General features: G+C 63.4%; 1 protein-coding gene across 3 annotated transcripts; it reads right to left on the bottom strand.

The window, feature by feature from the left end:
- Positions 1 to 807: 807 nt before the first annotated feature.
- Positions 808 to 12,589, bottom strand: TEPSIN (TEPSIN adaptor related protein complex 4 accessory protein). Of its 3 annotated transcripts, none has more exons than XM_059380710.1 (13): positions 12,490 to 12,589; positions 11,636 to 11,708; positions 11,288 to 11,379; positions 11,045 to 11,138; positions 9,000 to 9,067; positions 8,756 to 8,834; positions 8,529 to 8,600; positions 7,538 to 7,747; positions 6,351 to 6,597; positions 6,129 to 6,242; positions 5,965 to 6,043; positions 5,589 to 5,723; positions 808 to 4,633 (listed from the first exon to the last, which is right to left on the bottom strand). In XM_059380710.1, exons 1-13 carry the CDS (start codon positions 12,535 to 12,537, stop codon positions 4,085 to 4,087), a joined length of 1,860 nt encoding a protein of 619 aa, XP_059236693.1. In that variant the 5' UTR covers positions 12,538 to 12,589; the 3' UTR covers positions 808 to 4,084. The 3 variants fall into 3 exon arrangements, with proteins under 3 accessions (XP_059236693.1, XP_059236694.1, XP_059236695.1); XM_059380711.1 differs by having other exon boundaries at positions 6,351 to 6,528; XM_059380712.1 differs by lacking the exon at positions 8,529 to 8,600.
- Between the last annotated feature and the right edge of the window lie 108 nt (positions 12,590 to 12,697).

Raw genomic sequence — 12,697 nt, 5'->3', positions numbered from 1 at the left:
GGACCAGCCGGAGAGGGCGGGGCCTCGGCTAGTCGGGGGCGGGATGGGCGGGGCCTCAGGGAGGCGGGGGGCGGGCGCGGCGTGGGCGGCGTGGCGCTCCCGGCACGGTTACGCGGTACCCGGCGGTCCGCGCCGACGCCCAGGCGGCCCCGGACTCCCACGCGGTCCCCAGTCGCCCATGCTGTCCCCCGGACTCCACGCCCTCCCTTGGCTGCCACACGGTCCCCATCGCCCACGCTGCTCCCCGGTGCCCACGCCGTCCGAGTCGCCCGCGGGTCCAGACTCCCGCCCCGCTGAGCCCCGTCTGGACACGAGATCCCGCTGCGCACACCCACCCCCCACCCCGCAGAGCTCCATTTAGGGCTGGCGCCTGCACATCCACCAGCAGCGAGGCTGGTGCCCTTTCTCAGGCGCCCTGTCCCAGGACCTGGTCATAGACCGGAGGCCACTGCCCTGCCAAGACGATGCGGCGGTTTCATATCTAGGTGTGTGGTTCAACTGAGATTTTGTGTAAGGTGTGAAATATGGGATAATTTTTTTCCGGGGTGGGGGTCGGGGAGGTGGGGTGTGCATGGATGTCGAATTATCCCGGTACTATCTGTTAGAAGGTCATCCCCTTTCTATTGAGTTACCCCCACACTTTTGTGGAATCAGTTGACCATATTTGCATGGATTGATTTCTGAACTGTCTACACTGGCCCATTGATCTGTGTCTCAACTTCCACCATCGTGGATTAGTGCTGCTTTACAGTAAATCTTCAAATCACATCGTAGGAGTCCTCTTTGTTCTTCTTTCTCGAAATTACCTTGGCTTTTCAATTTATTTTTACTTTTCTTACAAATTTTCATATCAGCTTGTCACCATCCACAAAACAAACAACAAAACAAAACAAAACAAAAACACCCAGCTGGAACTCTGATGAGGATTTTTTTTTTTTTAAAGATTTCACTTATTTGTGAGAGAGAGCAAGCACATGCACACAAACATGGGGGAGAGGGAGAGGGAGAAGCAGGCTCCCCTCCAAGCGAGGAGCCCAACACAGGGCTTGATCCCAGGACCCTGAGATCAGAACCTGAGCTGAAGGCAGCCGCCTAACTGACTGAGCCACCCAGTGACACTTGATGAGGATTATGTTAATTCATCTGTAGATGAATTTGGGAAGAACCGATGTCTTAATAGTATGAAGTTTTCCAGTCCACGAGCATGGTATACCTCTCCGTTACGTAGGCCTTCACTGACTTCTCTTACCAGTCTCCAGTATTTTTCGGCATATGGTGTTATTGCTAGTATGTAAAATACAGTGGTGCATATAATTGACCCCATAACCTATGCCCTTGATAAATTCACTTATCAGTCTTAGGAATTTTTGTAGATTCTATGGGAGTTTCACATAGACAGTAATAACTGTGAATAAATCTCCCTTCCACTCTATTTGCCCCCCTTTCCTCCTGTTTCAGTGAACTGGCCAGGGCTTCCAGTACAATGCTGAACGGGAGTAGTTATGATGGATAGAACCACCTTGTTCCCAATCTTGGGGGGAAAGCTTTCAGTCCCACACCATTAAGCATGCACGTTAGCTCTGGGACCAGGTCAGAGATCGTTGTATTTCTCATTGACAGAGTTTTTTTCATGAATGAAATGTTGGCTTTTGTCTCTGGCATTTTCTGCATAAAATGTGATTTTTCTTCACAAATGTTAGTTTGATGAATTACAGATTGATACTCAGAGGCTGATGAAGGATATTGGTCGGTAGCTCTCTAGACCACATACACATGGAACAGTCCTCGAGACTGACTATATATTCTGGGCCATGAAACAAACTTCAACAAAAGTTTCAAATCTTGAACAATAGAACTGAAGTTATAGAAAAAATGTTCTTACTATATCAGAATTAAAAGCATAACGGGAAAAAACACATTTAACAACCCATTAGACAAAAAGACATTTCAAGGTGAATTAGAAAATATCCTGAACAAGTGAAAATTAAACTATTATCGAGCACTCCTGGTGGCTCGGTTGGTTAATTGTCCGACTCTGGATTTCAGCTCAGGTCATGATCTCAGGGTCGTGGGACTGAGCAGAGTCCGCCTGTCCCTCTCCTCCTGCTCCTCCCCTTGCTCTGTTTAAAATAAATAAAAATCCTTCAAAAAATAATAAAACTATCGAAATTCATGGGATATAATCAAAGCAGTGTCTTGGGAAAAACTTGTAGCATTAATATTTCCAATGTTAGAAAAATAATAAAGGTATTGGGATGCCTGGGTGGCTCAGTCGGTTGAGTGGCTGCCTTTGGCTCAGGCCATGATCCCAGAGCCCTGCATCGGGCTACGTGCTCAGTGGGAGGCCTGCATCTCCCTCTCCCTGCTGCTCTGCCTACTTGCATTCTCTGTCAAATAAATAATTAAAATCTTGAAAAAAAAAAAAAAGAAAAATAATAAAGGTCTCAGATCAATGATCTAAGCTTCCACTTTAAAGAAACCAGAAAAAAAAGAAAAAATCCAAAACAGTAGGAAAGAAAATGTAGACAGCAATGAAATACAAAACATAAAAAAGGTAGGAAAAAGTAATACAAAGGTTTTGTTCTTGAAAAAAATATTACCTTCTAACCAGACTACCCAAGAGTGGGAAAAAGTCATCAACATGAGGAATAAGGATGGAACATCATTACAGACCCGACAGACAGACAGACAGCGGCGTCTGTGCGACAGACCAACTCCTTGGAGGACAAGCTCCTGACCTTCACATGGGACGATAACCTGAAGGGCCCTTCACAGGCGACAGAAACTTCATTTCATAGTTGAAACCTCGCCATTAACATTAAAGAACCAGAACTCCGACCGGCGAGTCTCCCCCAGCACTTAAGGAAGAAGGAATCTGTCCTCCTGTCTGGCACGGGGAGGGGGAGGGGGGTCCTCTACGTGCGGCCTCCTTAATGCCGTTTCCCACGCATGCGCCCCAGGCAGGAGTAACAGGGCCAGGCAGCTCCGGGTGCACACCAGCGTTTACTTAGGACGTTTAGGTGTCGTGACCTCCCCGGGCAGTCAGTGGGAAGCAGCCACATGTGGCTCATTGAGTGACCGGACATCGCAGACAGCACCCGCCTGCTTATAACCCCACAGGGGCAGGGGTCTGAGTTCAGAAATAAAGAGCCAAGCGGTGGTTCCAAACCCACACGAATCCGTTTCTGGGAGGCAGGTGTGGGTCTCCAGGGGACCTTGAGGTCCGGCATCGCCGAGGGTCTGCTGTAAGCCTGCCTGCTCTCCAGGGATCCGAGTCCAAACAGCTGGCCTCCGGCACAGGAGACATGCGATGGAAACTGAGGCAGCACCAGGCCCTCCTCTGCGGTCACTTGGAAGCAGTAGCAGCGTGGCAAGGGCTGTGGCCTGGGCCGTTCCCCCACCCGACGCGGCCCCCACAGAGGAGCCGGCCCCTCCTCTCCATGTGCCTGAGTGTGCTCTGAGGACCCAGGCAGGGTCCCCTCCTGTCCCCTCCAGGCAGGCCCTGCTGTGCCCTCTGCCCCACAGCTCCCCCTTCCCTTCCCTCTGGCTGCAGGGAGCAGGGCCCGTCGGCAGATGGGGCCAAGCAGACGGGACTAACCCCCCAGGCAGATGGCTGCGTGCCAGGAGACCCAGCGTCCACACCCCAGCCGCCCATCTGACAAGCTGCTCCGCATCTACTTCTGCCTAGAACCCCACACGGCTCTCCCTGTGCGGCCACCACGCTCACAAGAAGGGCCCGTGTGTGAGGGCGTCCATGTTCCTCTGCAGGAAATCGGGGAGCCGGTCTTTGGGTTGGGAGCTGGCCCCCGTGGACTCCTTTGCACGTGCTGCCTGGCTCTGCCTGGCGCATCACCCAGGCTTGACCAGTGGCTCAGACTGGCTCGCGAGCCGCCAGCCCCACGTCTTCTGCGAGCGACAGGAAGCAGCCAGAGGGCGAGCAGGGTCCGTAGCAGACGCCCAAAGGGAACCTCTCTTCAGTGGGACATGGGGACTGTGTGCAAACAGGGCAGTACGAAGTCACGGGGTCCTGGAAGTTACAGGGCAGGGGCAGTGAGGACCCCATGTGCAGCCCAGGCCGTCCAGGTCATGAGTTTAGAAACGGGAAAGCGGACGACTCTGGGCCAGGAGGTTCTCTCGCTGCCACCTTCTGTGACAACGTCCGCGGGGCCTGGGGGGCCTCTCCTGTGGTAGTCCCGGCCCCCACCAGGCGGGGACAAGCCACCAGCTCCATTCCGACGAACAAGGAGCTACAGCCACCACTGGCCGCCGGGCTCTGCAGGCCGTGGCCGGGCTCCCGGCTAAGTGCTGGTGATCCTTTTGGGGAGCCTGTGCCCAATGGGCTCCACTCAGAGGGGGCCCCCTGCTCTCTGGGACTTTTCAGTCTGGTCTCTGCCTCCCCAGACTCCCCGTGAACTGAGAGGGAGGAGCCATCCGAGGGAGGGGACCGCGCGGAGCTCTTGGGCGACAGGAGGGTGGGGCTCAGGGGCCGCAGGAAGGCTTGGCTCCCAGCAAAAGGCACAGCATCGGTCAGCAGGTCAGACGGGCCCATGGGGGCAGCAGCGGGGCCCAGCTCAGCCGGGGGCCTCCGGGCTGGGGGCCGCTGTCGGCAGGAGGCTTCGAAGTGCCTCAGGATCTGGACATGAAGGAAAGGGGACTGGCTGAGGGATCCCGTGCACCCCTGGGGCGCAGAGACACCCCTCCCAAGCACTCCAGCCCTGAGAGCAGGCCGCTCGGCTGCCCACCCAGGCCTCCTCCTCCTGCTGCTGTCCCCCACCTGCTCCAACACCGGCCATGCCCTCTGCACCCACACATGGCCTGCCGACACAACCGACACTTCCCCCATCAGCGAAACTCGCTGCGCGGAGCCAGCTCGGGGAGAGGCGGTCCCGTTGGGCGCCACGCCAGCCCGACACAGATGCCCTTCCCCACTGCTACACACAAGGCCTCCTCCTGCCTTCTCGTCCCCACAAACCCCACTACGACTGGGACTCAGATGTTGCTGGGTCACTGATTCTTTGCTGAAGGCCAGCAACTCCAGGTCTGAGTGTTCTGGGGCCACAGAGCAATGGAGAAGCCAGAGACGCCAACAGGCAGAGCAGCAGCCGGGGCCTGGCTGCAGGGGTGCTGCCCAGAAGCTCCCCAGAGAGTCAAGTGCCCTGCACACCATTCAGGCTTCAGTGGAAAAAGGACTCTGGGAGAACAAAACCATTTCTGCCCTCCAGGAGCCAGGGAGGGGTCTGGAAGCCAAGCATGGACCCATGACCTGTGACCCAGGGCGGAGAACAGGAGCAAGCAAGGAGGGCTTCCCGCAGAAGGCCAGCCGCGAACCGAACCCAGTGGGAGGCGGGCTGCGTGCCCAGCAGAGCCGCTAAGCAGTAAGGCAGGTGAATGGACAGGTGAACGGGCAGGTTCCAGGCACCGGAAGAGGCTGGGGAGCTTGGAGTGCCAAGAGCCGGGAAGCCCAGCTGCCGCTCTAAGGGCGCGAGCTGTCCACACAGCAAGGAGCAGCTGGGACAGGCTGCCCAGGACAGGAGTGGGGCTACCGAGGCACCCCCTTACCCGCCCTCTGCGCCCCGGCTGCCGCCCACCTTGGTGGCCTTGTTGGTCACAGGTCCCGGGCTGCCCGCACTGAGCTCCTGTAGCCGCGGCCGGGTGAGAAGCAGGATGTGCTCCTGGGAGAGCAGGTCGGTGTGCCCCAGAGATGCAATGGCGCCCAGCGCTCTCTGCCAGGCACACAGAAGGTCAGCACGGTCCCCCCACCAGGACCCAGGGCCATCTGGCCAGCTCCCCTCCTCCTGGCCCAGCTGCGGCTCCCAGGCGGGGAAGCCCTGGGGCAGGCAGGCCACCCTGGAGTCCTGGGCTCACTTCCCCTCCTGCCCAGGTCAGACCCCCAGTGAGGAGGTGACCGGCTACCCTCGCCCGCCCCCCCACCCCCGTCCGCACCCACCATGGGCAGGGCCTCACCATCTGCACGCACTCGCTGGTCCCGTCCAGGCGGCGGGTCAGCAGCTCCAGCACGGCCTCACAGTTGAGCAGCCCACACCTGCAGGGGGGCAGCCAGAAGGTGGGGCGCGGGGCCGGGGGGCTCGGGGCCGGGGGCCGGGAGTGGGGAATGGCAGGGGACTGACTCTTTGATGAAGCACTGGGCCTCCTCTCGGCTCAGAAAGGCACGTGGCCCACGCGTCACAGTCTGGACCAGGCTCCGCTCCTGCCGGCAGTCACTCGGGGACATGGCCTCCACCCTGTTGTGGGCACAGCGGTCCGGATCGGAAGGAGACCCCTCCAGGCCAGGACTCCCTGCGGGCCGGGACCCAGTAAGGGACCATGTTGGCCCTATGGTGCCCACTCACCGCTCTGCCAGGTCGCTGGGTGCCTGGCTGGCCGCCGAGGGGCTGTCACTGCCAGACCGACTGCCTGAGTCCGAGGCCTTGCTCGGCTCTCCGCTGTCCCGGGAGGACGTCTGCGAGCTGGAGCTGCTGTCTGGCTCGTCCCAGCCCCCTCCAGCCTGCCCAGGCTGGGGTCTCAGGACTGTGCGAGACGGGACTGGGGGTGAGATCGGGCGGCCTCTGACCTGCCTCACACGCCCCTCCCGGGCACCTGGACCAGGAAACCCAGGGAAGGGCCTGAGCTCCAGATAAACACCCGGCATGAGGTGATGTGGGACAGAGGGGGGCACCCCTCACATGGGTGGCTCAGGGTGGGGACCGCCAGCCTGGGACAGGCCTGCCCTCGAGCCAGCTCACGCAGACCCAGCAGCGCCGGGCACCCGAGGCTGGAGGAGCGCTGGCCCATGGCAGGAGGTGCAGGGCCCAACAGGGCGGCACTCAATTCTCAGGGAGTCCTGACGCTGCCCTTCCAGACAGCAAAGCTCCCAGAAGGCTCTGCTACAGGCAGAGGGACCGATCACACTGACCCTTGTCCCAATGACATTCCTGGACACATACCCGGCTGTGACCCCTGGTGCCGCTGTCTACTCCCCGGGGTGGACGCTGGGGGAGTAGATGTGGATGCTGGCCCTGGCCGTGCACCCCTGCTGTCCCGGCTGAACCAGCAGCAACTGGGCTGGGGTCCCGGGTCTGTATCTGAGTGGGGGGAGGGGCTCGAGGGGCTCTAGGAGCCCCACCCGCTTTGGGACTGTAACACCGGAGCTCCCGGCAAGAGACTGGCAAAGCAGCATCTACATGCTGTGCATAACCTTTGTGTGACAGGGAAGCCACCGCAGGGACCACGGCAAACACGTGGCAGGCCAGTGGGAGGCTCTGCGGGGGGGGGCCACATGCCCTTAGGAGCATCGGGTCACGTGCTGCCTGAGTCTTAGCCAGATTGGCACAGCAGAGTCCCCGCTCCACGCCGGGCACCTTCCACAGCCCCCACCTCGACTGCCTCTCCCGGAGCTGGGAACCCGTGGCTCTCACTACTAAAGGGGTCTCGCTCTCCGCACCCCACTGTCCCCTCTCTCCGCTCAGTGGACAGGGAAGGCCGGCTCACCCAGACCCCAGGAGGCCAGGAAAAGCCAGACCCCCCAGAGGAGTCTCACCACTTCCTCGGGCACCTGGGAGGGCACCAGAGAGCGGCTTCCCAGCACCCGGGCCCCCGTGGCTGGCTGAAAGTGTCACGGCCGGCTGGTAGGCATCTCCCCGCGGTAGGGAGCTCTGGGTGCGGGGGCTCTCGGGCCCAGAACGCACAGCGTTGGCCACCACCTCTGCAGCCTTCTGGATGGTGGAGAGGAAGGCTTCGCCCGCAGAGCCTGCAGCAGAGGGAGAGGAGGAGGGGGACGGCCCTTCTCGGTCCTGTCCCCCCGTGCTCGCCCACATTTCCTGAGGGGCTGCCCTGCTCCCGCTCAGGGATCAAAAGGTGGAGACCTGAGCTAAAGTTACAGAGGAGAGGCTATGCAGGGGATCTGGGGCCTTCCGGACGCTTCCCTGGGGAATTCTGCTTCAGTGTATCCCCAGGCCCGATGGAGCCCGGGTGCTCCACAGCTTACAGCAGAACCACGGCCCTCAGTCCCCTCAACCTGTGTGGGAGCAGGGGACAAGGTGCTGCTCGTGCTGGAACTCACAAGCGTCATGGCGGCTCGGGCCCTGGCCCACGCGAATGCCCCACCGTGACCAACCCCGTCACCCCCGTGTCAGGAAGAGACAAGACCTCCAAGCAGGTCTGACATCAGGCTTCCCAAGCGCTGGGGGGAGTCTGAACCCCGGGGACAAGAACGGGTAGCACGTGGGCCACCACAGCTTCCACCCCAAACAGCACCACCCCCACTCGGGGTCGCCTCTGTCCCCGCCAGGCCCAGCACCCTGTGTCCTCCGGCCCTTGAAGGAGCCAAGGGCTGGGCGCCCACACATGCGACGGAGGCTCGGCCTGACGTCTTGCCTGCTGGCGCGGACCCGCCCTGCCTCCTTGCCCCGCAGGCCTGGGCAGAGAAGACCATGGACGCCAGGTACAGCAGCCCAGCAAGACCACCCTCCATGCCTCGGCAGGCCCCAGCTGCCAGGCACCCTGCACCCGAGAGCCCCCGCGGCACTCACCCACGTGGCCCCGTTCCTTGCTGTAGCCGAAGCCCTGGAGGGCGCTCTGGGGTCTGGACTGCGAGCCCATGCCTGTGGACGAGGCCCACGGCAGCCTCAAGTGTGGCCACCCACCCCCAGCCCTGCTCAGGGCAGCCAAGGACGTCAGGTGGGGAGGAGGGATCCCGAGGGACCCCGAGGGACCCCAGAGGGAAGACTCGGGGGCAGGGATGGACGCAGTCACCTACCCGCTGGAGGCAGGGCCCTGGGCGGCTGGGAGGGAGGTGGAGGCGACACGCTGTCAGAGAACAGGGCGCTCCCCAAGTCCTAGACGAGGAGAAGAGCGCTCAGTGCATGGGGTCTGGCTGCTGTCCCCCGTCCCCATGGTTCTCTGAGGACCAGCCCCGATCTGGTCCCACAGCGGGAGCAGAGCCAGGGCCCCGGGTGGTGGGAGACGAGCTGTCCTGGGGCTGACCTGAGTCCTGGACTCACCCGGGCAGCCGCGCGCACCTTCTGGGACAAGCTGTTCCCATGGAGAGGATCCGGGGGCCCCGAGAACACTATGGGCAGAGCCAGAGTGACAGGGCTGAGTGGCTGGCCCCCGGGACACTGAGCCGCAGCCCATCCCAGCCCAGGCCACCCCCCATTGGTCCCTAGAGCTCTGAGCCCTGGCAGGTGACCCTGCACACCCAGGGTCCGATAAGCTTCCCAAAGCTCAGGTCTGTCCTCAAGTCCCCCATGTGAAGCGGCTTCCTGGTCCAAGTCCCTACAGTGACACGGCTTCCCGGTCCCTACGGCAGCCACCAGCCTGGGGAACCCGCCACTCCCCAGAATACTGCTGCTCCAGAACCCACTGCCCCAGGCTTCTTCTCAGAGCCACATCACCTTCCTGGCCCACGGAGGCCACACACCCGCGGCCCCGGCCGCCCCCTCGCACATGCACACAGCAGCCAGGCCCGCGTTGCAACCTGCAGAGCGCAGCACGGGGGCCCCTCTCCCCGACCCCACTGCTGTCGCTCTCAGCGGAGCCGCTGCACTGGCGGCCTAACTACCTCCCTCGACCCACTGTCCACCCGGAGAGAACACCAGTGAGTCCCATCCAATTCCAGCCCTGCAGGTCCCCCCGGGCTCAAGGGTCGAACCGGTCTTCATCACGGCCTCCAAGCTCTGCCTTCCCAGAAGCACCAGCCGCAGCAAACGAAATTTTCTTAGAAAAAATTAAACCATCCCAGGCTCCCCCTGTCTCCTCTGTCACAAACAGTCCACACCGGCCTGGTGCTGCCCGTCTCTGCCCTGGCAGGCGGCCCAGCGTGTGCACATATCAGCCCCTGGGCCCAGCCGAGACTGGCGGCCGGAAACTGAGCCACCAGTGGACAAGGGACAGCACCTGGCCCCTCCTGTGTGAGCCAAGGCGGTCCTCCGCGGCTCCCCTGCCCCAGAGCCACCGCTGGCCCAGCCCCACCTCCCCACGGCCAGTGGCACGGTCCCACGGTCCCACAGGGTTGACGCTAAGAGCACGGTGGACCGAGGCTGCTACGTGGTAGTCGCCCCGTGGAGAGAGACCGTGGTGCCAACAGAGAACCGCGGTCTGCCCACCCCCACCGGCCCCACCGAGCCGCTCTACCCATGCTCCGGGGGTGCAGGGCCCAGGTGATGACTCGCATGGGCCACGGTGCACTCCGCTGGGACCCACCAGCTGGCAAGAATCCCGGAGTGTGCTGTTTCTGTGCGCTAGTTCTCGGGAGCTCGCTGGGACCAGGACGAGCCCTGACGGACCCCTGGGGCAGTGTCTGGTTTTGTGCGGTGATGCTCTCTCGGGCGCCAAGCACCTACCCGCACCCAGCCCTGCCTTCAGTGAAGGGCCGACAGTGGTTTCGGGGCGGGGGTGTACCCCAGCACCTGGCAGGTAGGACGTGCTCCCTAACTGCTGAGGGTCCCCTGTGAGCACCAGGTGGCCCAGAGCAACTCAGTCCCCCTCCCTGGTGCTCCCTCTCGTGGACTGCTCGGTGGGCAAGGCTCTCACTTCGATTCATTCAGGCCATGTGCTGGGGTCTGTGTCCCCAAGACCACCCAGGGCTCCTGCCTTAACGGAGGGGAAGGTCTCAGGCCGCATCCCCCCAGGTCCTGGTTAAGGAACAAGACAGGTGACAGCGCCCGGCCTGAGCGGGGGTGGCGGTGAGACGTGCATTAGACCCCAACAGGCCCGAGCCCCACCTCCCACAGGCCTCCTGAAGCAGAAGCTCACGGGGCTCCCCGTCCCGGGCCCTGGGGAGGACACCGAGCCCGTGACACCGGGAGGCGGTGCTGATCCCCTGTGGTGTGCCAGGACCCAGAACAGGCAAAACAGCTCTGGGCCGCCAAGGCGTGGCCGGGCACGCGGGCAGAAACGGGCCACTGAGCCCCGTGCTGCCGTGATGGCCAGAAGGGGAAGGCGCGGGACAGAGAAGGTGGCAGCTGGGGCATGGGGTGCAGGCGAGAAGGCTTGAGCTGTGTGGGGTAGGGGGGACCCTGGCTGCCCGGCCCCCGGCCCCCAGTACCTGCGGCTTCCTGGATGAAAGCCGGGTTGCGTTTGAGGATAAGCAGGGACGCCGCGGAGCCGTGGGCACACAGGTGGAGCAGGATCTTCAGCACCTGGAGGGCAGTCACGGGGGCGGCACCGGAGGGCAGTCACGGGGGGCAGCCGGCACTCGTCCCGCTGCGGCCTCCTGCCCCGCCAGCCACTGGCGGGTGCTGGGGCCCCGACCCCGGGGAGGGTCTGCGGGGGCCGCGCAGGGGCTCACCTTGAGCTTCACGCGGCCGGAGCCGCTGTGCAGACGGTTCAGAAGGTACTCCAGGAGGCACTGGCTGCTGCCCAGGGACTCGTGGGAGATCTCTGGGGGGCGCTTGGGTTAGGGACGGAGCGCGCCGAGCCCGGGCCACGCTAGGGCCTGGCTGGGGAGAGAACCCGGCCTTCCCGCCACCGGGCTTCCCAGGAGCCCTCCCACCAACACCACCCGGCCCTGGTTTCCAGAGCTCGGGGCTTGGGGACCTCCTGAACCCCGGGGGCGTCCTAATGTGGCTTCGGGCCCCACACTAGTCTCCAGGGTAGAGGACGGGCCGGGCCCGCGTGTGCGCACAAGGAAGGATACTAGCGATCTCCTCGAACAAGTAGCCGGGACACGGGACATCGTCGTCGGACGTTCCCTTCAGCAGGACCGGGAGCTGGGAGGGAGCGAGAGCCCCTGAGCGCGCGGCGGGACGGAAGCAAAGCCGGTCCCCACCCGGCCGCCGCGGGGCGCGGGCGGGACGGAAGCCTCCGGGGCGCGGCCCGAGCAGCGCCCGCACTGCGCTTACTGGGGACAGCCACGGCCGCTGTCCCGAGCCCCGAACAGGTGCGTGGAAAGCGCGGGAGGCTGCGGACGTGCCCTCCTCACGCACCAGCCCGCCAAGGGGGAGCCGCAGAGGCCCGGGGAAGCGTGAGGCGCGCGGCCCAGAGCGGGAGCGGACGGCCCGGCCCCGCGGACAGCGCCGGGGAGCGCCGCGGGCCGCCGCCAACCGGCCTCGTCCCGGCGCGAGGCGCAGGCCCCCGCGCGCACGACCGTCACCCCGGTCTCTGCAGGGCAGGGCCGTTGGTCGAGGCCCCGAGGCCGTCCCCGGGAGCTGCCCCCGGGCCGGCGCGGGACGGGCCCTGACCCGCACCCAGCTGCCCAGCCCGCTGCCCCTCGGTCCTCCCGGCGCGGACACGCCCGGCGCAGGTCCGGCGGGGCCGCTCCCCGGGGCTGCGCTTCCGCAGAACCAGGAAGCCAGACCCCGGGCCTCCGGCCGCCGCTCCCGCTCGGTTCTGGCCCCGCGGCCGCACCGTCCCGCGTGGCTCGGACCCTGCCCACGCCGCGGCCGTGGAGGCGGAGAGGGCCGAGGGGGGCGGCGGGGTCGCCGAGCCCCGGAGGACGCCCCGACGGGGGCCGAGCGGGCGCAGGGCGGAGCCGCGGTCGCCCGCACTTACCCGCTGCAGGAAGCTCAGACGGTCCCGCAGCAGCGGCGCGGCCGCCATGTTGCCGGTCACCGTCCGGCCCCGCCCGCGGCCACGGCCCCGGACCCCCTCCAATCAGCGCGCGCGCCTGGCCCAGATGGCCAATCGCTCGCGCGGGGCGGGGCCCTGCGCCGAGCCGACAGATAACTTGAGCCTGAGCCAATCTGAAGTCCCAATCCAA

The sequence above is a fragment of the Mustela nigripes genome, chromosome 16, assembly GCF_022355385.1.
Source record: "Mustela nigripes isolate SB6536 chromosome 16, MUSNIG.SB6536, whole genome shotgun sequence".
Classification (NCBI taxonomy): Eukaryota; Metazoa; Chordata; class Mammalia; order Carnivora; family Mustelidae; genus Mustela; species Mustela nigripes.
The sequence above is the reverse complement of the archived record's forward strand: the minus strand, read 5'-3'. Positions and strand labels throughout refer to the sequence as shown.